The 23367-nt window shown below is 41.1% G+C and overlaps 1 protein-coding gene across 2 annotated transcripts; it reads right to left on the reverse strand.

The window, feature by feature from the left end:
* Nucleotides 1-4327: 4327 nt before the first annotated feature.
* TMED5 (transmembrane p24 trafficking protein 5) lies at nt 4328-20328 on the reverse strand (the record flags this gene model as incomplete). Of its 2 annotated transcripts, none has more annotated exons than XM_080691989.1 (4): nt 4328-4546; nt 6290-6356; nt 15258-15355; nt 20140-20328. In XM_080691989.1, 4 exons carry the CDS (start codon nt 20326-20328, stop codon nt 4328-4330), a joined length of 573 nt encoding a protein of 190 aa, XP_080548115.1. The 2 variants fall into 2 exon arrangements, with proteins under 2 accessions (XP_080548115.1, XP_080548114.1); XM_080691988.1 differs by having other exon boundaries at nt 6173-6356.
* Between the last annotated feature and the right edge of the window lie 3039 nt (nt 20329-23367).

Below are 23367 nucleotides of genomic sequence, written 5' to 3' on the forward strand. Positions count from 1 at the left end.
TGGTGATCCTCCAATCTCTGCCTCCCCAAAACTGGGATTACAAGCACGCTCTACCACACCCGGCCTCTGTGTAAACTTTTCGAGATAACTTTTTGTGCAGTGGTATTAGAGATTGAATGAACCCAGGGGTATTCTCTCTCCAAACTACATTCCCCAGGCTATTCTATTATTTTGAGACAGGTTCTCATGAGTAGCTGTGCCTGGCCATGAACCTGCTATCCTCCTGTCTCAGCCTCCCAAGTACTGGGATTACAAGTATGTGTCACCATGCCCGGCCTATTTTTTTTTTTTTTTTTGGTGTGTCGGGGGGATTCAACTCAAGAGGCATTCTACCTCCTGGCTACACCCTCAGCACTTTTTATTCTTTAGTTTTGAAACACAATCTTGCTAAATTGTTGAGGCTGGCCTCAAACTTGAGAACTCCTTTCTCTTGTCTCCCAGCTATTGGGATTACAGGCATGTGCCATCATGCCCAGCTTATTGTACTTTTTTTTTTTTTTTTTGGCAGTACTGGGGATGGAACCCAGGAGCATTGTACCTCCAAGCTATACCCCCAGACCTTTTTTTTTTTTTTAATTATTCTTTATTTTGAAATAGGGTCTCACTGAGTTCCAAAGGGTCTCAGTAAGTAGTAGCTGTCATCAAATCGTGATCCTCCTGTTTTGGCCTCGCAAATGCTGAGTTTACAAGAGTGTGCCATCACGCCTGGCTCTTAAATGCTATTTTAGTTGTTGTTGTTATTATTATTATTATTATTATTATTATTATTATTTTGGTGGTACTGGGATTCCTGGAAGCCCTTCTACCTCTGGGCTACACTCCCACAGGCTACACTTCCAGACCTATTTTTTAATACTTTATGTGGAAACAGGGTTTCTTAAGCCAGTGTGGCTGGCCATCATGCCCAGCTATTTTAACAAGTCTTAAAATGGACTTCAAATATTTCTACAAATGAAAAAATAGGCTGAAAGGAGTTTTTATTTCCCAAGATCACCTAGCTAGCATATGTCCAAGGATAACTGAAAGAATTCCAAATTGAATTACATAACAATTAAGATTCATGAGCCATCTTCCAGATCCAAAGAATTAATTTCTGGGGTAGAAGAGTAGTACAAGTCCCTGGGTGCTTGCATAATATCCCAAAACTTCAAAGCTGAGGATCTCTGTTGGCTCTTTGTGTTTTGCGGACCTTTTGGTACAATGCATGTCTAGGCAATCAATGAATAAGTACATATATAAATAGAGATAGGAGGTATGGGTTTTCAGAATGAGAGAGGAAAGGTCATTTAACTGAGAATGAAGTCAAGGAAGATTTTAAAGAGTAGACAGGATTTATGATTGATACGTGAGACTTCCTTTTATAGTGATTTTTATTAAATATGCTCAGCTTAGTACCCATAATCTACTCCTCATTTCAGAACACTGTGGATTATACTCCAGATGAGAAACCATTACATGCAGAATTATTTCTCTTAGAAATTCAGATAAGAACTTTCCTGTAAGGAGGCATACAATTATAGGTACTTGATTTGGGGCAATTTTAAGACAATGTTTAAGGATAAATATACTTGACATAGAATTACACTTCAATTTATAATTTATTTCAGTGCTGTTTTCAAACATTTACTTTCTACATGTTGACATTCATTAAAGAAAATCATCATTAATGATCCAAGTGCAAATCAGAATGAAACAACAGGCCTTAGTTAAATGTTGTGGTATTTAATAGCAACCAAAGACAAAATCAGCTCTTGTGTGATGAACAACTTACTTGATTTTAGCATAATTTTAATTTCAGAAGTGACATTAAAAATAACATGAAGCAGATAATATGTCTTTAAAATATCAGATTTTTGTTGTCTATAAACTTTACTTTTTTGGTTAATACAGGTAACATCCTTCTTAAATATCTCATTCTTTTCACATCTATAAAAATAAAATTGTTGTTAACATCCCTAAAGTCCTTGCTTTTCAAATAAAGTCACTATTTTATATGGTAAGTTAACTGAATTAAGGGTTTAAAATCAATGGTATAACAAATTCAGTTAGGTAAGGAATCAGAGTACAGAACAGTAACAGTCATATATAAGAGGTAGAATTCTTAATCACAGTTTTATAGAAAAGATGCAGTAGTTTATATTTTACCCTGCTTTATTAGTTATGGTATTATAAGTTTGCTTCTTGTTATGAATATGTCAGAAGAGGAAAAAGGAAGGACTCTCCATGATCTTACTGGCCTTCATTCTGCATGTGTTACAGGGGCTTGTAGACACCTGGTGTGTTTTCTTGGCCAGTTTTACCTTTTTTTTTTTTTGGCAGCACTTGGGATGGAACCCAGGGGCATTTCACCTCTGAGCTACATCTCCATTCCTATTTTTTATTCTTTATTTTGAAAGAGAGTCTCACGGTGTTGCAAAGGGCCTCCCTAAGTAGCTGAGACTGTCCGCGAACCGCAATCCCCCTGCCTTAGCCTCCCCAATGCTGGGATTACAAGTGTGTGCCACCACACCCAGCTTGATTTACCTCATTCTAAAAAGTATCTGAATAGGGAAATAAAGGCTTCTATTTTTCAAAGGCCTAAGAAGGAAGAAAATGTAGCTATTTTTCTACCACTCTGAATATAAATTTTAAGTGAATCACTTTCTCTGAATATCATTATTGCTTATCAGGAATCCCAGTGATACAACCTTGTAGATGGGTTCTATACCCAAATGTTTAAGTTGATTGTTTCTAACTTACAATATATTTATAATACTACAAATGGGTGTAATTTAAACATTACTTGATTCATGATAGTTAAATCTCTAGTACTTGAGTAAGACTATCTACACTGATAAACTAGGATGGCACAGAGGTTTTTCTAGGTATATATGGCTTATTTATATATTAGGTGTCTATAATTTGGGACTGTTTCCACTCCTTAAAATGATCAGAAAGGTCATTTATTAAAAGTTATAATAAAAACTGTAATAAATATGCACGCCCAGGAGTAAATCTTACAGTTGGGCTTATATTTCATAAAATGTACCTCAATGCTTATAAAAGATAATTCAAATTAATAATTGTAGAAAATAAAACTCACTCTAATAGTTTTTTAAATTACCTGGAATTTAACCTATAGATTATTTTAGGATTGGGATATCATGAGTTATTACTTGCAGATATTTATTTATAGCTCTAAGTGAATTATATTTGGATCTGTTTCTAATAGTATAGAGAACTAAGGAGATAATTATTTATACTAGAACCCAGATCAGCAATATTTTCCTTAGAACTTGATAACAGCATATTATTGAAGTCAATAATTATGTTAAAACTAACATAATACTGTTGACAGATAAAGTAAAAATGAATTTATCTCATTTAATTATAACATTCTATACCTTAAAGTTTAGACAAATGTATCTTATGAAGACTGAACAACCTTTCTTTCGGCACTTTAGAAAGCCTTTACTTGTATATCTTTATTTCAAACAGAAAATTTGGCCTAATTTAAATGACAAAGCATGTATTTGTGGTTTAAGAAATTTTTTTTTTTTTTTTGCAGGTCTGGGGATGGAACTCAGGGGCATTTGACCTCCGAGCTACACCCCCTGCCCTATTTTATATTCTTTATTTTGAAACCGGGTCTCACTGAGTTGCAGAGGACCTCACTAAGTAGCTGAGGCTGTCCGCGAACCGCGATCCTCCAGGTCTCAGCCTCCCAAATGCTGGGATTACAAGCGTGCGCCACCACGCCCGGCTGGTTTAAGAAATTTTAAAATGTCAGTTTGAGAGCTAAGTTATTAAAGCCAGTCATTTTGCTAATATTTTACACTGAGATATATTTGGTTTTTAAAAATCTCAAATTTTTAAAATTTCAAAGCTTTTTCCATGTATCTTTTAGGAAAGGTACATGTAAACAGTGAAAAGTACATGTAAATAGCAGAAAGTTGATATATTCAATCCAGAATTATATAATTCCCAGATGGTTTATCATTTAATATATAAAAAACTTTTATGATTAATTTGTAACTGCCATATTTACAAAGAAATTTCCGGGTGAAAGCAGATAGACGTTGTATTTAGGCCAAGTGTTCATTTATTCACTGACTCGCAAAGTCTTTTTCAAACAGAAAAATGCAGTTATTAATATGACCTCATTTGGTTAACCTATATTTTAGAAAATATTCCTGTTGTACAGAAAGTGAAGGCTTTCTCTTGACATTAAACTTATACTTGTTTTACGCTTAATGATAATGCCTAAGAACATTTTGGAAAAGATTATTAGTAATAACAATTTATTGCATTCTGCCTCTCTTTTCAACTTAAATAATCTAGTGGAACTTTAAGTCCTACTTTTCCTTTTATCTTCAAATAGACTCTTCAGCATATAAACTTGAATGGCTGACACCACCACCATGACTGCTAAATTAACCATGGACCAGAAATTGACTCTATCAAAGTTGCTTTCTTGTATGTTTCGATCACGAGCTTCAAATGCTCTAAGCAGAGTTTGTATGTGACCACTTTTGCTTAGTCTGGACTTGATGCTGTTGATGGATTCCTAGAGATAAGTAAAATAATTTTACTATATAAAAATACTCAAATTTAAAGATATGCTTCATAATAGGCTTTTTAAAAATCCAAATACAATTTTGAGGTAGATGGGTGCACAATCCAATTAAAGAGGAAAACGTGGTGGCCCACGCTTATAATCCCAGCATTCAGGAGGCTGAGACCAGTGGATCGCGGTTCGCAGATAGCCTCAGCTACTTAGTGAGGCCCTCTGCAACTCAGTGAGACCTGATTACAAAATAAATAATAAAAACTAGGGCAGGGGGTATAGCTTGGAGGTAGAATGCCCCTGGGTTCCATTCCCAAGACTCACAAAAAAAAAAGGAAAAGTATTACTTACATTACTTAAAGATCCTCTGTAGTTATATAATAATATATTTTTTGGCAGTACTAGGGACTGAATCCAGGGGTGCTCTACCCTCTAAGCTACACTTTTAGACCTATCTTTAAATTTTGAGACTAGGTTTTCCTAAGTTACTGTGTGTTGCTAGCCTCAAACCAGCAGTTGAGGCTCCTGCCTCAGCCTCCCATGTACTTGGACACCCTGGTCCCTGATGTTTAGTTATTGTGAAGCTGGGCATGGTGGTGTACACTTGTAATCCCAGCATTTGGGAGGCTGAGACTGCAGTTCATGAACAGCCTCAACTACTTTGTGAGGCCCTCTGCAACTTAGGGAAACCCTGTTTCAAAATAAAGAATAAAAAAATAGGGTAGGGCGTATAGCTTGAAGGTAAAATGCCCTTGGGTTCCATCCCAGACCCACACAAAAAAAACCAATAAACAAACAAAAAACCCAAGAAGATACTATGAATTGAAAATGTATAATATGAAACAATATTTGAGCAGCAGAGTATAGCATAGTTTAGGAATTTTATAAGTTACTTTTTATTCCTAAAGGCATAAGACAATGACTCAGTTTAAAAAAACACAAGTACATATTAACCTTTAGGTATTTACCTGTTATCAAAGACATTATGCATTTATAATATTTTATTCTTTGATTTCTTTGTGTGTGTGTGTGTGGATTGAACCCAGAGCCCAGAGGCATTCTACCTCTGAGCTACACCCCAGCCCTATTTTTTTTTTATTCTTTATAATAAACAGAGTCTAAGTTGCAGAGGGCCACACTAAGTAGCTGAGGCTGGCTGCAAACCTGTGATCCTCCCAAGTACTGGGATTACAAGTGTGCACCACCATGCATGGCTAATATTTTATTTTTAGGTGTGCATACTATACAATCAAAAATATAATCTATCTAAGCCTTAGCAACTTTGTGAAGTGTCTATCAATTTAGTGAACCCAGTTATCAAATAAAAACTTTCAAAAATCTGGGGGTGTAGCTCAGAGGTAGAATGCCCCTAGGGTTCAATCCCCAAACACACACAAAAAAACCCAACAAATTTTATGATACAGTCATATTGAAATAAGTGAACATGATAACAGGGCTCTATGAAGCTAAAGTAATTTGAAATTTCAAAATATTTTTCACAAAAGTAAAAAAACATTAGAAACATTTTCCTGAGAAATGCAGAGAAAACGCTACCTCAGTTGCCTCAGACAGAAAGGCCTCTGGATGGTAATAATTTTTATTACTTTATTAAAAGATTATACTAACCAGGATGTCTTCCAGTTTCATCTCCAACATATCTGTTCCAGTAATATATTTCTTCCAATCTTCTTGTTCCTGTGCCTGTTCTCCCATATTATCCAGGATTAACTCAAAGAAAATTACTTTCTCAGAAATGGTGCTGAATGTGTTGTCAAAGCAGAACATGTAGTCACCAACTTCAGTCTCTACACTGTATTAAAAAAAAAGGAGGGGGCACATCTTCAGTTATTTGCACTTCTTTCTGTGATCAAAGAAAAAAATTCAAGGTAAAAGAGAAGCAATGGAGCGTGGTTGGTGCACACTTGTAATCCCAGGATTTGGGAGGCTGCGACAGGAGGATCACGGTTCAAGGACAGCCTCAGCTACTAAGTGAGGCCCTTTGTGACTCAGTGAGACCCTGTTTCAAAATAAAGAATAAAAAAATAGGGCTGGGGGTGTAGCTTAGAGAGAGAATGCTCCAGTGTTTCCCAGTACTGCAAAACAAACAAACAAAAAACAGCAGCTACATGGTTTAGAATAGATAGCTTACAACAGAATCTCCTTAGTATCTAAACACCTTAGTTCTATGTGAAACATGCAACCTAGAGATTTATATATTTTCAAGTACTTGTAAGTTAGACGTGCTTGGCATTTACTTGTTAAGTAAATGACTTTGATCTAATTTTTGAAAGAGGATAAAATGAAATGCCTAAGTACATGATAAACTTTAAAAGTAATTTTATTGTGAATTCAGTTCACATGAAAATAGGATTATGAACTGATTTAACCTTCCTAGCTGCATTTTAAACTCCTTACCACTTTGATTCTATTCAGTTTCTCAAGGGTGTTATCAACTGGTATAGGGAGTTCTGGGCAATCTGGGTGTGGAGTCAGAACTGCTCTAGGTTAATATTTCTTGCATTTTCTGGTCCAGTATTAGGATGTTCCAGCCTTCTAATCCTGAATTTCATCATCTTTGTTAAACTCGATATTCAGTTGCACTTCCTTTTTTCTTCCTATCTATATTTCTCTTTGCTGACATGTAGCATTATAAAATCATGCTTGCCCAACCACATGTTTAAAGATCTTTAGTGAAACTCAGTTTCTATCAGTTTAGGGCATCATATACAAAGGATGCTGAATATTTACTCTAACTTAAAAAGGCCTAATACAAAGGTGGGCTTGGTGGCACTTGCTTGTAATCCCAGTACTTGGGAGAATGAGACAGGATTGTAGGTTTGAAGCCAGCATCATATACTTAGTGAGGTCCTCTACAACTTAGTGAGACCCTGTTTCAAAACAAAGAATAAAAAATAGGGCAGGGGCTGTAGTTTGGAGGTAGAATGACTGTAAAACACACACACACACACACACACACACACACACACACACACACACACACTAAAATGGCAAACTTCTTCCCAACTTTGCAGATGATACCTTCAGTTCCACCTTATCAGGAAACTAGAAAGGATTTGCAAAATGTGAAACTGAAAAGTATGTGTATGTCTATGTATACTCCAGGCAGATAACAAAAGCCAAGCTACTAAAAACTGATGAGGGGCACAATGAGGATGGAAGCTGATACTGCAAAAATAAAGGTTCCTTAAATATGTGCTTTCTTAAAAATGTACTATTAATGCTACATATTCAGTTTAGCCAAGAAACGAATCACTGGTATCCCCTCCTCCCAATTCATTTTTTGGGGGTACTGGGAATGGAACCCAGGGGCATTCTACCCCCAAGCTACACCCCAGCCCTATTTGTTTTTATTCTTTATTTTGAAAGAGGATCTGAGTTGCAAAGAGCTACTAAGTAGCTGAGGTTGTCCTAGAACAAGGATTCTCTTGTTTCAGCCTCCCAAATGCTGGGATTACAAGCATGCACCACCACACCCAGCTCCCAATTCATTTTTTAAGGTGTATCTACATGTGACTACTGACCTCCAAGCTACACACCTCTAGCCCTAATTCTTTTCTTTTCTTTCTTTTTTTTTTTTTTTTGCAGTACTGGCACCACGATCTTTATGTCTCAGCCTCCCAAATGCTGGAATTACAAGTGTGCACCACCATACCTGGCTCACTGTGACTATTTAAGGAAATTTATAAAGTATTTTTTTTTGGGGGGGGTCCTCTGAATAACTCAGGGACATTCTACCATTAAGCTACATCCCCAACTGTTTCTAAAAATCTTGAGGTGGTCTAAGTTGGCCAGGGGGGGCCTCATGCTTGCAGTCTTTCTGCCTGACTCTCAGACTGCTGGGATTATAGGGATATGCCACTGTTTGGCTTAAGAAATGACTTTTCCAAAGTACTTGTAGAGTACTTCAGTTTCTAGGGATTGGGCGTGGTGGCACATGCTTGTAATCCCAGTACTTGGGATGCTGAGACACAAGGATCATGAGTTTGCCGCTGGCCTCAGCTACTTAGTGAGGCCCTGCACAACTTAGTGAGACCCTGTTTCAAAATAAAGAATAAAAAACAGGGCTGGGGTGGCAAATACTTGTAATCCCATCATTTGGGTGGCTATGACGGGAGGATTATGGTTTGTGAACAGACTCAGCTACTTAGTCATGCCCTTTGCAACTCAGTGAGACTCTTTTAAAATGATGAAAAAAAATATGGGCTGGGAGTGTAGCAAAGAGGTAGAATGCCTCTGTGTTCCATGAACCCCAGTGCCGCAAAAAAAAAAAAAAAAAGTTCCAGGAGGCAGCCAGGTGCTGTGGCACCTACTGTTTCAAAAATAAAAAGGGCTGGGATAGTAGCTCATTGGTAGAGTGTCCAGTAACACACACACTTATCACAGACTTACTTCCAGGAGGCTTTCTAAATATATGTTCTCATTTTTTAAGCTAAGTTCATTTTTTTATTCTATTGCCAATTTATTTAAACCATAACAGCCAATAATTGTATACCTCTTCATAATTTGCACACTGTTTTCACATATTTTATCCTTGTCATTACTTTAGGAAAAAAGCATCATTAGCCTTTTAAAACAAGTAAAATGAAGTTCAAAGAGGTTAAGACATTGCTTATGATAAAACTGCCTGTTTGGGGCACAGATGAAGCTTAGATTTCTGACTCAATTAAATTTACCTTTCTATAATACAACTCAAATCTTGCCTGCATTCTTTGCAATCTCCTCAGCTATGAGAAACTTGTATCCTTTGAGGATGTATTATACCTCTGGAAGGAGCCTTAACAAATACTGGTGAATACAATGAGAATCCATTTGAAAAAAAGCAATATATATCATGACAATTAAGTACTTAACAAAGATGGGGGTGATCCCTGAAGAAAACAGTCTTTCCCTTCTCACTCTAATGACTCACTGCTGCAGGAACTGTACAAACAGGTAGCATGACTATTCTTTTGTGTGTGTAACACTGGGGATGGAACCCAGGTGCATTCTACCTCCAAACTATACCCCCAGCCTTATTTTTTAGTCTTTTTATTCTGTTGAAGCAGGGTCTCGTGGAGTTGCAAAGGGCCTTGCTAAAGTAGCTGAAGCTGTCTGCAAACTGTGATTCTCTGGTCTCAGCCTCCTGAATGCTGGGATTACAAAGGTGTGCCACCACGACTGGCTTAGTAAACTAACTATTCTGAAAGACAGTTTTCATTTAGACTGTATTCTCAATGGGTGTGATGTTAGAAAGCAGCAAAGAATTCTTCCAAATACTCTGTTTGTAGTCCTGGCAAAGCACAATCTTACCTGAATTTATTTCTCTCTTTTTTTCCCCTTGTGGCAATGAGGATTGAATCCAGGGGCATTCTACCTCGGAGTTACAACTCCAGCCCTATTTTTTATTTTGAAACAGGGTTTTGCTATGTTGATGAGAGTCTCACTACTTACTGAGGCTGTCCTCAAACCTATGATTCTCTTGTCTCAGCCTCCAAAGTACTGGGATTACAAGCATGTGCCACCACACCGGCTTTGAATTTTATGCCTTCAAATTCAGTTTCTCACTGGGTTTACCTGGTATCTCACAACCAGCATAAATTTACAGAAGATACAAAGATGTATACAGTAACAATGCTTCAAAACAATGGCAAATAGCTAAGCTATTTTGGATGACTCCATTGATTACTTGATCTTGAAGTTATATTTGAAGAGCGGTTCTATAGCATGCCTCTGAACTGCCACTGGCCTCCTACAGATGCTAATGTTTAATCCTCAATGCTTTTCCGAAGAGTAAAGAATAAAATATACGGCTGGGGAGCTGGGCTAACCTCAGCTACTTAGGCCCTCCACAACTTAGTGAGATCCTGTTTCCAAATAAAGAAAAAAAAAATAGGGATGAGGGTATAGCTCAAAGGCAGAATGCTTCAGTACTGAAAAAAAAAAAAAAAGACAACAAAGAAAAAAAAGAAACAGTGCTGAGGGTGGAGCTCGGAGGGTATAATTCTCAGTATTGCCTCACCAAAAAAAAAAAAAAAAAAAAAAAAAAAGGCTAGGGGTTACAGCTCCTATTTGTTTCATTGTCATAACCGAGATTTTAGATGCCTTTACAAAATTAATATAATTAAAAACAAAAGTTCTGCTGGGCGTGGTGGCAGACACTTGTAATCCCTGCACTTGGGAGGCAGAGACAGGAGGATTACGCTGGTTTGAAGCCAGCCGTGCTGGCTTAAGAGACCCTGTTTCCAAATAAAAATATAAAATAGGTCTGGGAGTATAGCCCGGAGGTAGAAGGGCTTCCAGGAACCCCAGTACCAACAAAAACAAAACAAAACAAAAACAACAAACAAAAGTTGTATTTAAATCTAATTTTTAGAAAGTAGACTTTTACATTTTATGTAGTGATTAGCTAGGCATGGTGATACATTCCTATAATCCAAGTATTGTACTTGGGAGGATGAAACAGGAGGATCACAAATTTATGGCTAGCCCCAGCAGCAACTTATTTAGAGGGGGGGAGGGAGAGAAAGAAAGAGATTGTGTGTGTGTGTGTGTGTGTGTGTGTGTGTGTTACTGAGGACTCAACCCAGGGGCCTTTTACCTCTGAGCTACAACCCAGTCCTATTTTATTTTTATTTTTAAACACGGTCTCACTAAGCTGACGAAAGTCTCACTACTTGCTGTGGGAGATTCTATTTTAAAACATATTTATTTTTGTGGTACTGGAGGTGGAACCCAGGGACTTTTTTTTACCTCAGGGTCTCAGCTTCTAAGTTGCTGAGAGCCTCACTAAGTAGCTGAAGCTGGCTTCAAGCCTGTGCAGTCCTCCTATCTCAGCCTCCCAAGCACTGGGATTACAAGTGTGCACCACCATGCCTGGCAAACAATTTTAAACCAGGTGTGATGGCACGCTTTTGTAATCCTGGCATTTGGAAGGCTGAGACAGGAAGATCAAGGTTCATGGAAAGCCTCAGCTACTTAGTGAGATCCTCAAAATAAATAAAAAAGAAAAATAGGGCTGGGGGTGTAGCTCAGAGGTAGAATGCCCTGGGTTCTATCCCCAGTACTAGAAAAACAAACAAACAAAAAAAAAGGGCATGCCCCTAGATTCCATACCCAGACCTAAAAAAAAAATTGAAATTTTTAATTTACCTATCTATTTATTTATTGTTGGTGCTGGGAGTTGAACCCAAGGACATTCCACCTCCCAGCTGCAATCCCAGCCTATTCTATACACACACACACACACACACACACACACACATATACATGTATACGTATTCTTATACATGTATACATATTCTACACACACACACACACACACACACACACACACACACACACACATATATAAAATTTATGGTCCTGGGGATGACCCCAGGGTCATTCTACCCCAGAGCTACACTCCCAGCCCTATTTTTTATTCTTTATTATGAAACAGGGTCTCACTGAGTTGTAAAGGGCCTCACTAAGTAGCTGAAGCTGTCTTTGAACAGAGATCCTCCTGTCTCAGCCTCCCAAATGCTGAGATTACAAGTGTGCATCACCACTCCCAGCTTATTCTACTTCTTATTTTTAAACAGGGTCTTACTAAGTTGCAGAAAGCCTCACTAATTTTTTGAAACTGGCGACACCTGCATTCCTCCTGTCTCAGCCTCCCAAGTACTGGGATTATTAGCATGTGCCACCACGCATGGCTAAAATTATTTTAAAACTTTTAAAAGATGAATATAGAGCTGGGTGTGGTGGTGCACACTTGTAATCCCAGCATTTGGGAGGCTGAGATAGGAGGATTGCTTAGGTTCAAAGCCAGCCTCAGCTACTTAAGTGAGGCTCTTAGCAACTTAGTGAGACCCTGTTTCCAAATAAAATGTAAAATAAGTCTGGAAGTGTAGCCCAGAGGTAGAAGGCTCCTGGGTTCCATCCCCAGTACCACAAAAGAAAAAAGGAAAAAAAAATATGCAGTTTTTTTCCTACATATGTAAAATGCCATTTTTATTTTATTTTATTTTTGCGGGTCTGGGGGTAGAACCCAGGGGCATTCGACCTCCAAGCTACACCCCCTGCCCTACTTTTTATTCTTTATTTTTTTGAAACTGGGTCTCACTGAGTTTGCAAAGGGCCTTACTAAGTACTGAGGCTGTCCGCAAACTGAGATCCTCCGGTCTCAGCCTCCCGAATGCTGGGATTATAAACTGTGGGGATTACAAGCATATGCCACCACTCCCTGCTCTTAAAAAGTATCTTAAATGTTATAAGATGGCCAAGTGTGGTGGCATACACTTATAATCCCAGTACTTGGGAGGCTGAGACAGGAGGATCGCAGGTTCATGGACAGCTTAGCTACTTAGACTCTATACAACTTAGTAAGACCCTATTTCAAAATAAAGAATAAAAAATAGGTCTGGGGGTGCAGCTTGGATGTAGAATTCCCCTGTGATCAATCCCTAGTACTATATACATACAAGAAAAATGTACAATATTGTAAATGTTGTAAATACTTGTTATCCCAGTACTTAGGAGGCTTAGAAAGGATTACAGGTGTCACTGCATAGTAACCAGTGCCAAAGCACAATAACCTGTTTCAAAAACAAAAAAAAGGGACTGAGGATGTAGCTCTGAGGTAGAGCACTTCAGGTTAAATCCCCAGTGCAACACACATGCAAAAAAATAAAAAAAAAAGGAAAAAAATTAAAATATTATTCTAAAAAATTATGGTTGAGACACTTTTTCCTCATTCATTCAAACTTCATTTACTGGGTATCAATTATATGCCAAGGCACTTTGGTTAACAAAAACCAATTATAAAAATAGCTAATATTTACAATAGTGCTATGTGCCAGGGATATTCTAATCATGGTAGAAAGCAAGTTTTGATTTATACTGTCTCTAATCCTGGTAGACTTACTTAACTTCTTTGAGTGTCCTTGTCTGTAAAATGGAAATTGGGAATCAAAGAATCTATCTCATAGTGGGTTAGAAAGATTAATTTAGAAGTATATAACATTCTAACCTTAGTTTGTGGCAAATAATACATATTCTGTATTTTGCTCTTCATTTTTTTTTCTTTTTTTTGCGGGTCTGGGAATGGAACCCAGAGGCATTTGACCTCCGAGCTACACCCCTGCCCTATTTTTTATTCTTTATTTTGAAACCGGGTCTCACTGAGTTGCAGAGGGCCTCACTAAGTAGCTGAGGCTGTCCGCGAACCGTGATCCTCTGGTCTCAGCCTCCCAAATGCTGGGATTACAAGCGTGTGCCACCACACGCGGCTGCTCTTCATTTTTCTATAAACTCAGTTTATTTTTAACAGAGTAACACAACTGACTAAAGAAAGTACTATAGTAAAATAATACAATGGAACAGGAAAACATACCAGTGAGATATATGAGAGATGTGAGATATTAAAAGAATATGCAGCCTTTTGCCAAACTTTGTACTCAAAGAGTGATAACAGTTTCTTTTTATATGGTTTTCTGTGGTCAGATATTTTACTTTCAAGCCTTCTAATTATTGAAAAAAGAGTAAGGTCTAAATAAAACAGTTTACAAGCACACACGCACGTATTAGTATAATTTTAAGAAAGGACACTAGGCCTGGCATGGTGGTATGTGCCTGTAATCCCAGTACTTGGAAGGCTAAGAAAGAAGGATTGCAGGTTGGAGATCAGCCTTAGCAACCTAAACAAACAGGGTCTAGTGAGACCTAAATAAAAAGAGAAAAAATGTTTCAAAACAAAAACTAAAAAGGGCTGGGGGTATAGCTCAGAGGTAGAATGTCCTTGGGTTCAATCCCTAGTACCAAAAAAAGAGGAAGAAGAAAGGATAACTATGGACATAGTAGCTCAAGATTTTATTATTATTATTTTTTTTTGTGGCAGTACTGGAGATTAATTAAGCCACATCCTCAGTCCTATTTTATTTTGTATTTAGAAATATGTCTCACTAAATTTCGGAGTGCCTCATTAATTTGCTGAGGCTGGTTTTGAACCCGCAGTCCTCCTGTCTCAGCCTCTAAAGTACTGGGATTACAGGCATAGTTTTAAGAAACCTTAAGAAATAAAACCTGGAACAGTAGCTTTTTTTTTTTTTTTTGCGGGTCTGGGGATTGAACCCAGAGTCATTTGACCTCCGAGCTATATCCCCTGCCCTATTTTTTATTCTTTATTTTGAAACAGGGTCTCACTAAGTTGCAGAGGGCCTCACTACGTAGCTGAGGCTGTCCGCGAACCATGATCCTCTGGTCTCAGCCTCCCGAATGCTGGGATTACAAGCATGCGCCACCACGCCCGGATGGAACAGTAGCTTTTTAGTTATAATGGAAAGTCTAGTCAGAAAGACAGGTATAAATATACATGAGATTAAATATAATATGCAGAGAATAGTATTCTAGTTAAGGTTTTAAAAATCTTAGGATCAAAACAGAATTCTTCAACAACAAAAAACTAGGCATAGGTATTGGGGAGTCTGAGTTAGGAGGATCTTGTGAGGTCTTGGATCAAGGTCAGACTGGGTAAAATGGAGAATGTCTATCTCAAAAAGAAAAAAAAGGCAAAGAGGAAGATGTTTTAGAAGATGGCCCATTGCCAAGGATTATTTAAAATCATATGGCATTATCTAATACAGCTATTTAATATTGAATGTATTAAATTTCCCCACTCTACAGATAGTTCACTGGTATTATTCAGCCAAAGGAACTCAAGAAGATTACTTACGTGTGAACTCCATCTGATTTTCTTTGTTCAAAAACTAAGGTTTTGCCTTCTGGAGAGGCTAGATGAAAATCAATATCTAATCCAGCTCCATCTAAAACCTGTAGAAGAGTACACAAGAGTAAAATATAGAGTACTAGTTTTATTTGTTTTCTAATTTGGTGGTACTGGTAATTGAACCCAGAAGCATTCTATCTCTGAGCTACACCCCCAACTCTTTTTTATTCTTTATTTTGAAACAGGGTCTAACTAAGTTGCAGAGGGCCTCACTAAGTACCTGAGGCTTGCTGTAAGCCTGTGATCCTCCTGTCTGCCTCCCAAGTACTGCAATTACAGGTATGCACCACCATACCTGGCTTAACGTACAAATTCTGAAAATAATAAATTATATGAAGTAGATATATATTTTCTTTCTAAACCTGAATGGCCTGAAAGTTCATCTAGTTCAATTCCATTAATTTTTGGAACTTGTCCCTTTCTTTTTGCCATTACCTAAATTTAGGCCTTATACATGTAAGTTCAAATTTTTACTACATATATATTTAGAGCCCTAATTTGAGGATTTAATATAAAAAGATGGCCTTCGTCACAGAATGCCTGGGATAAGCAAATGCAGAATGTTTCTGGAGGGGTATGTCTCCAACCTAGACTATACAGGATTTATATAAGATACAGCCCTGGCTAAACATATGGTATGGTAGCATGTCTGACCTGGCTCCCACTGGTCCTTGCCTTTCTGTTATTCATAACTTTGTGTAATGAATAGAATATGGCAAAAGTGACAAGGTATCCTTCCATGATTAAATTACAAAAGATTGTAACTCCTAGCTTGGTAGTTTGCTTTCTTGGTAGCATTCTCTCATAAAGCTCATACTCTGATGAAACAAAACTGCCATCTTCTAAGACATTTTATGAAGAGGCTCACATGGCAAGAAACCAAGGAAGGCCTTGGGCTAAAAGCTAGTTAAGGAAATGAAGTCTCAGTCCAACAACTGAGGAACTGAACCCTGTCAACAACACTGAGTAAGCTTGAAATGGATCTTTCTCAGGTGAGCCTGATAGGACTACAGTCTTGTGACAGATACAAAAGGGAAGACCAAGTTAAGCAATGATCAAATTCTTGAACTACAGAAACCATAAGCTAGTACTGTTTCAAGTCACTAAACTTTGGGATAATTACTTTTGGATCAATAGATAGCTCATGGTTCTACATAAAGAAAGGAGAACCTTAGGGAAAAAATAAAAGAAGGGAAAAATAATGTCTTATTCTTTTTTGGTGTGTGTGTGTGGTGCTGGAGATTGAACCCAGGGGCATTCTACCTCCGAGTTACACCCCCATCCCTATTTTTAATTCATCACCATCATTATTATAATATTATTACTATTATTATTACTATTATTATTATTATTTTGGTGGTACTGGGGTTCCTGGAAGCCCTTCTAGCTCTGGGCTACACTCCCAGACCTATTTTTACATTTTTATTTGGAAACAGGGTCTCCTAAGCCAGCGCGCGTGGCTGGCTTCGAACCTGCGCGATCCTCCTGTCTCTGCCTCCCAAGCGCAGGGATTACAAGCGTGCACCACCATGCCCGGCCTAATTCTTTATTTTGAAACAGGGTCCACAAAGTTGTGGGGTACTTCACTAAGCTCTGGGCTGGAGGTATAGCTCGGAGATAGACTGCCCCTGTGTTCAATACTTAGTACCTCAAAGGGAAGGAAAAAAATATATATGTATGTATATGAGGCATATTTGATAAAACTATAAGAAAAAGATAAAATCACTATTATAGATGGAGGCCTAAATATATATCTATCAGAGGAGGCAGAAATTCAGTAGGGCTATAGATCTGAACAAGACCATTAATCAACAGGCTCTAAGTGACTTTTGAGTAACATTTGATCCAACAATAGCAAAATTAACATTCTTTTAAACTCAAATGGAATATTCACTAATAAAGACCACATTATAGGCCATAAAACACACCTTAACTTGTGCTCTAAGACTGCAATGGAATTAACCAGGTGTCAGAACAGAAAATAGTTGTAAAACATTAAGCAGAAAATTCATTCTACCTATTTGGACTTCCAGTTCTATGACCTAATGAATTCCTTGTTGCTAAAAATTGATTTGGGTTATTTAATTTCTCTTAAGTATAAGTATTCTAAGGACCATGGTGTGTGTGTGTGTGTGTGTGTGTGTGTGTACGCGCGCTGACACATATTAAGCACTCAACAATGACTACAATTTATAATGGACAAGCCATTTTATTCATAAGACATATGCACTGGGATTTAAAAACTTCAAAAACTTATATTAATATAATGCAGTGCTGGCCAATTACCCAAAATGTTTAAAACCTAAAAAGTAGCTGGGTGTGGTGGCACATGCCCAGTATTTGACAAGTTGAGACAGGATGGCAGTTTCAAGGTACAGTTTCAGCAATCTAATGGGAGCCTATGATTCAAAATAAAAAATAAAAAGGGCTGGGAGTATAGCTTGGAGGTAGAATGAATGCCCCTGGGTTTCAATCCTCAGTATCCCCAACAAAAGCCGCAAAGGTAAGAAATGATCAAAAAAAAATTTTTATTAGGCTTCTCAGGCATTGTGGTGCATGCCTGTAATCCCAGTACTTGGGAAGGTGAGATAGGAAGATCACAGGTTCAAAGCCAGCATGCTACAGTAACTTAGTAAGACCCTGTTTCAAAATAAAAAAAAGGAGAGCTAGCTAGGCATGGTGGCCCATGCCTATAATCCCTATACTTTGAAAGCTGAGACAGGAGGATAACATGTTTGAGGTCAGCCCTGGCAATTTGGGAGGCCCTGTTTCAAACAAAGTATAAAATAGGGCTGGGGATGTGGCTCAGAGACAGAACACCCTGAGTTCAAACCCTAGTAGCCCCCCCAACAAAAGATGGGAGGATGTAGTTAGTACCCCAGGATTTAATCCCCAGTATACTCCTCCAAAAAATATCAAGTGTCTGGAGAAGCAGATCAGTGGTAAGGCAAGTGCCTGAGGTCCTGGATTTGATCCCCAGCAAACACACACACACACACACACACACACACACACACACACACACACACATTCATTCTCTCCCTCTCACCAAGGGGAGTGTTGGAATGTCTATTTAAGGACATTTTAAAAACTAATATTTGGGCTCATTAAATGATACCCCAAAATTAAGACCTCAGAAAGCAAAAAAATTTTTTGGTGGTAATGGGAGTGGAAACCAGGGGCTTTCTACTTCTGGGCTATACTCCAGGACCTATTTTTTTATACTTTATTTGGAAACAGGGTCTCACTAAATTGCTGAGAGCCTAAGTAGCTGAGGCTAGCTTCGAACCTGCAAAATCCTCCTGTCTCAGGCTCCCAAACGCTGGGATTACAAGTATGCGCCACCATGCCCAGCACAGAAAGCAAAATTTGTCTGACCTTCTCTTGTCCTCTTGTTTCTTACCCTTCATCCCCTCCTGAACCAAACCACACAAACTAGAATTCTTTTTTTTTTTTGGTGGTACTGGGGTTCCTGGAAGCCCATCTACCTCCGGGCTACACTCCCAGACCTATTTTTTTATATTTTGAAACAGGGTCTCTTAAACCAGCGAGGCTGGCTTCGAACCGGCGCGATCCTCCTGTCTCCGCTTCCCAAGCACGGGGATTACAAGCGTGCGCCACCACGCCCGGCTCAAACTAGAATTCTTGAAGTGGATCTCAGAAAGATGAGCCTTTTTCCCCTAGAAAAACTAGCCATTACATTAAAAAAAGTATACTCTAATTTTTCCCCATCTTTCTGTGTAAGAGTTGGCCATAAAGAAATTTGCTGATTCCTGGCGTGGTGATGCATGCCTTAATCCAAGTATTTGGGAGGCTGAGACAGGAGTATTGCTGTTTCAGGGCCAGCCTCAAAAATTTACCGAGGGCCGGGCGTGGTGGCGCACGCTTGTAATCCCCGCCCTTGGGAGGCTGAGACAGGAGGATCGCGCTGGTTCGGAGCCAGCCTCGCTGGTTTAAGAGACTGTTTCCACATAAAAAAGTAAAAAATAGGTCTGGGAGTGTAGCCCGTGGGAATGTATCCCGGAGATAGAAGGGCTTCCAGGAACCCCAGTACCACCAAAACCAAAACAAAACAAAAAAAAATTTTACGGAGACCCTGTTTCAGAACAAAAATAAAAAATGAATAAAGGGTTGGGGGTGTAGAAAAGTAGAATGGCCTGGGTTCAACCGACAGCCCCTCTCTCCCCCAAAAGGAACTTGCTGAAGCCAGGCGCTGTGGCACATGCCTGTAATTCCAGTACTTGGGAGGCTGACAGGAGGACTGCAGGTCTGAAGTCAATCTGAGCAATTCAGCGAGCCTGTTTCAAAATAAAAAGAGCTGAGGGTGTACCTCAGAGGTAGAAAGCCCTGAGGTTCAATCCCCAGTACCACCACTAAAAAAAAAATTAAAAAAAATCCTTAAGCAAAGGTAGTGAAGATTTAAAATACTAGATTTGGATGAGAGTGGTAGGGATGATTCAAACAAGTGTCACCACTCTGTCCAATGATAAAGGAGAACGTGTATTAGTCCTGTATTGTGAAATTCTCACTGCTGGCTACAAAAGCGATTGGCGAATTAAAAAGGAAAGCTACGGACATCACCAATTCTGGCCTCGGTCCGACGGGAGGAAAGGGAAGAGGGCGGCTAGCCATCAATTCTAAGAAAGGGGAAACTTCTGGGTCCCGCCCCCAGGGAGCCTCCCCGCGCCTGCGCCGGGCCGGGGCTGTCCCGGCGGCCGTCGCCCCTTCCCCTCCCCAGGGGTCCACGAGAAGTTCGCGAGCGGGAGACGGGGGCGCGCAGTGCAGCGGGGCCAAAGGGAGGCGAGGCGGGCCGACCCTCCGCGCTTACCTGGTACTCGATCTCCAGCGAGGCCTTCAGGGGCATGGGCTGGTAGAAACACTCCTTCTGGCCGGCAGGAAGAGTAAAGGTGAAGTCGCTGTCCAAGGAGGGCGCGAAGCCGGCCGCCCCCGGCGGCAGCCCCGGGGACAGAGCGGCCAGGAGGAGCACGGGGAAAGGCAGCCAGGTCCGGGCGCCCATCCCTGCCGCGGCGATCACGGGCTGATCGCGGCGTGGGAGGCGTGGGCGCCTGGCGCCTCGGGTCCGCGTTTCCTCCCTGGCCTCCTCGTGGCTGAAAACCCCGCCCGCCGCAAGCTCAGCGGCCGGCGGCGGCGGCGGCGAACGCTCCCGGGGAGGGGCAGCCGTCCTCCGCGGGGCAGGGGCTGAGGGCGGGGCCTGCGCTCCCTCCGCGCACCCCCGTCAGCCTCGGCCTTCCCGCGCCCGGCGCAACCGCCATCAGCCTCTGCCTGGCCGCAGCCGGTTTCCAAGGCTTGTGCCATGCCGAGGGGCGGGGAGCGGCACCCCTGGGAAACGTAGTCCCGGGCGGGCGCGGCGCGCGGGCTGGACGGCGGCCGCGGACCACGCTTCCCGAAAGGCCCTGCGGCCGCGCCGGCTCACGCGCCTGCGCGGGGCGGGGCCTATGTCTCTGTGGGCGGGGCTTAGGGCGGGGCGGGGTCTGGAGACGCCTCCCAACGGCTCCCGCGGCGCTTCGAACTCGCGGAGGCCCGCGTTCCTGGCTCCGCGCCTCCAGGGTCTGCGGCTTCCACCCGGCGGCCCCGCGGGGCGTTCGAGCCTGGGGGCGCCGAGAGTCGCGCCGCGGCCGGTGGGGCACTCGGCGGAAGCGACGTGGGTGGTGAGCGAAGGCCCTTGGCGGGCGGGGCCCGGCGCGGAGGTTTCTCTCTCCCCCGGCTCCTCGGACGCGCGGGGCCCGGCTTCCTCGCGCGGAGCGCGCTGCTGCGTCGGGTTGTTTTCGGAGGAAAGAGCAGAGGTGGACGTCTGCTTTTGCCTCGCCCCTTCCAGCTGGACTCGGGGTTGACTGGGTCAAACGGAGCGCTCTTGCGACGGGAGAGTATAATGAAACGACCTCTTTCCAAGATGGGATTTCCTTGACAACTGCACTCCACGCTGTCGCAGACGCCGGGTATAGAGTACTTGTTCCGCCAGGGGTGGCGGCACACGCCCAGGGCCCAGCGACTCCGGACTGAGGACAGAGGGTCGCAAGTTCGAGGCCACCGGGGCAATTAACGAGACCCTGCCTCAGAGTAGAAAATAAAAAAGGGCTTGGGCCCGTGGATGGCAGCGCACACTCCCGGTACTAGGGAGGCTGGCGCAGGAGGGTCTCACGGTCCAGGACAGCCTCAGCGACTTAGTGAGACCCTGTTTCAAAACTAGGAATAAAAAGGGCTGAGGGTGTAGGTCGGAGATAGAATGCCCCTGGGGTCCATCCCCAGGACCCCCTCCCCACACACACGAGGCTTGGGATGTAGCTGAGAGAGTGACCCCCGTTTTGATACCCAGTTATATATACATACACACACACTTGTCTCTGTGTGTGTGTGTGTGTGTGTGTGTGTGTGTGTGTGTGTTTATAACTGGGTATTAAACCCAGGGACATTCTACCTCGGAGCTACACCCCCGGACCTATTTTTTATTCTTGGGCTTCTCTAAGTAGCTGAGGCTGGACGCGAACCTGTGATCCTCCTGTCTCAGCCTCCCAAGTAAGTGGATTTCAGCCTTCAAACTCATCGTCAACTAGGGCTAAAAAATAACATTGTTAAAGTCTGTAGATAGGATGACCTTTCCTCATAAGTGTAGGTAATAAAGATAAGCTTTTTTAAAAAAAAAATTGCTGTAAATTAAAGTCAGAAGCCATCTTTTTTTTTTTTTTTTTTTTTTTGCAGGTCTAGGGATGGAACCCAAGGGCATTCGACCTCTGAGCTACACCCCCTGCCCTATTTTTATGTATTCTGAAACAGTGTCTGAGTTGCAAAGGGCCTCACTAAGTAGCTGTGGCTGTCCACAAACCGCCATCCTCCAGTCTCAGCCTCCCAAATGCTGGGATTACAAGTGTGCCCACCAGGCCCTGCTCAAAAAGAAATCGTTCTTTTTTTTTTTTTTTTTTTTCCAGTACTAGGGGTGAAACCCTGGGGCTTTCTACCATCGGGCTATACTCCCAGACTTATTCTATATATTTTTAAATTTGGAAACAGGGTCTCCTTAAATTGCTGAGAGCCTCACTAAGTAGCTAAGGCTGGCTTCAAACCTGTGTGATCCTGTCTCAGCCTCCCAAGCCCTGGGATTACAAGCTTGGCCCAACACACCCAGTGGAAAAGCAATCTTTGACAGTAAATAGCGCCATAAGAAATGAAAACATTTGAATATCGAAAATACTCATTGCTACTTCTTACAGGAAAAAACACAGCTCTTGAACATAAAATCTGATTTAAAAGATACAGCACCGAAGGGCATATTGAAATTTGTACAAATTTTCTTTACCTTTTCCTCTTGCACATCCTATGGGAAATAGAGATGTTGAATAAAGGATGGGGACCTGATCTATTGACTTTTGTCTAGAAAGTCTTATTTTTATTTTTATTTTGGTGGTACTGGGGTTCCTGGAAGCCCTTCTACCTCCGGGCTACACTCCCAGACCTTTTTTTTTTTTTTTTTGGTGGTACTGGGGGTGGAACCCAGGGGCTTTCTACCTCCAGGCTACACTCCCAGACCTATTTTTTATACTTTATTTGGAAACAGGGTCTCATTAAGTTGCTGAGAGCCTCACTAAGTAGCTGAGGCTGGCTTCGAACCTGTGTGATCCTTCTGTCTCAGCCTCCCAAGTGCAGGGATTACAAGTATGCGCCATCACACCCGGCTCCCCAGACCTATTTTAACATTTTTATTTGGAAACAGGGTCTCCTAAGCCAGTGTGTGCGGCTGGCTTCGAACCTGCGTGATCCAACCTGCGTGATCCTCCTGTCTCTGCCTCCCAAGCCCTGGGATTACAAGCATGGGCCACCATGTCTGGCTACAAAGTCTTATTTAAACAGAAGCAAATTTGTGGAAACAAAGGAGAAAGAGAATAGAAACATTAACTGCTAAGATTACAAAGTACCTCATTGCCTGCCACAGCTTTTTCCAATAAGCTAAATTTTCTCTCTTTTTTTTTTTTTTTTTTTTGGTGGTACTGGGGGTGGAACTCAGAGGCTTTCTACCTCTGGGCTATATTCCCAGACCTTTTTT

The sequence above is a fragment of the Muscardinus avellanarius genome, assembly GCF_963383645.1.
Source record: "Muscardinus avellanarius genome assembly, chromosome: 3".
Classification (NCBI taxonomy): Eukaryota; Metazoa; Chordata; class Mammalia; order Rodentia; family Gliridae; genus Muscardinus; species Muscardinus avellanarius.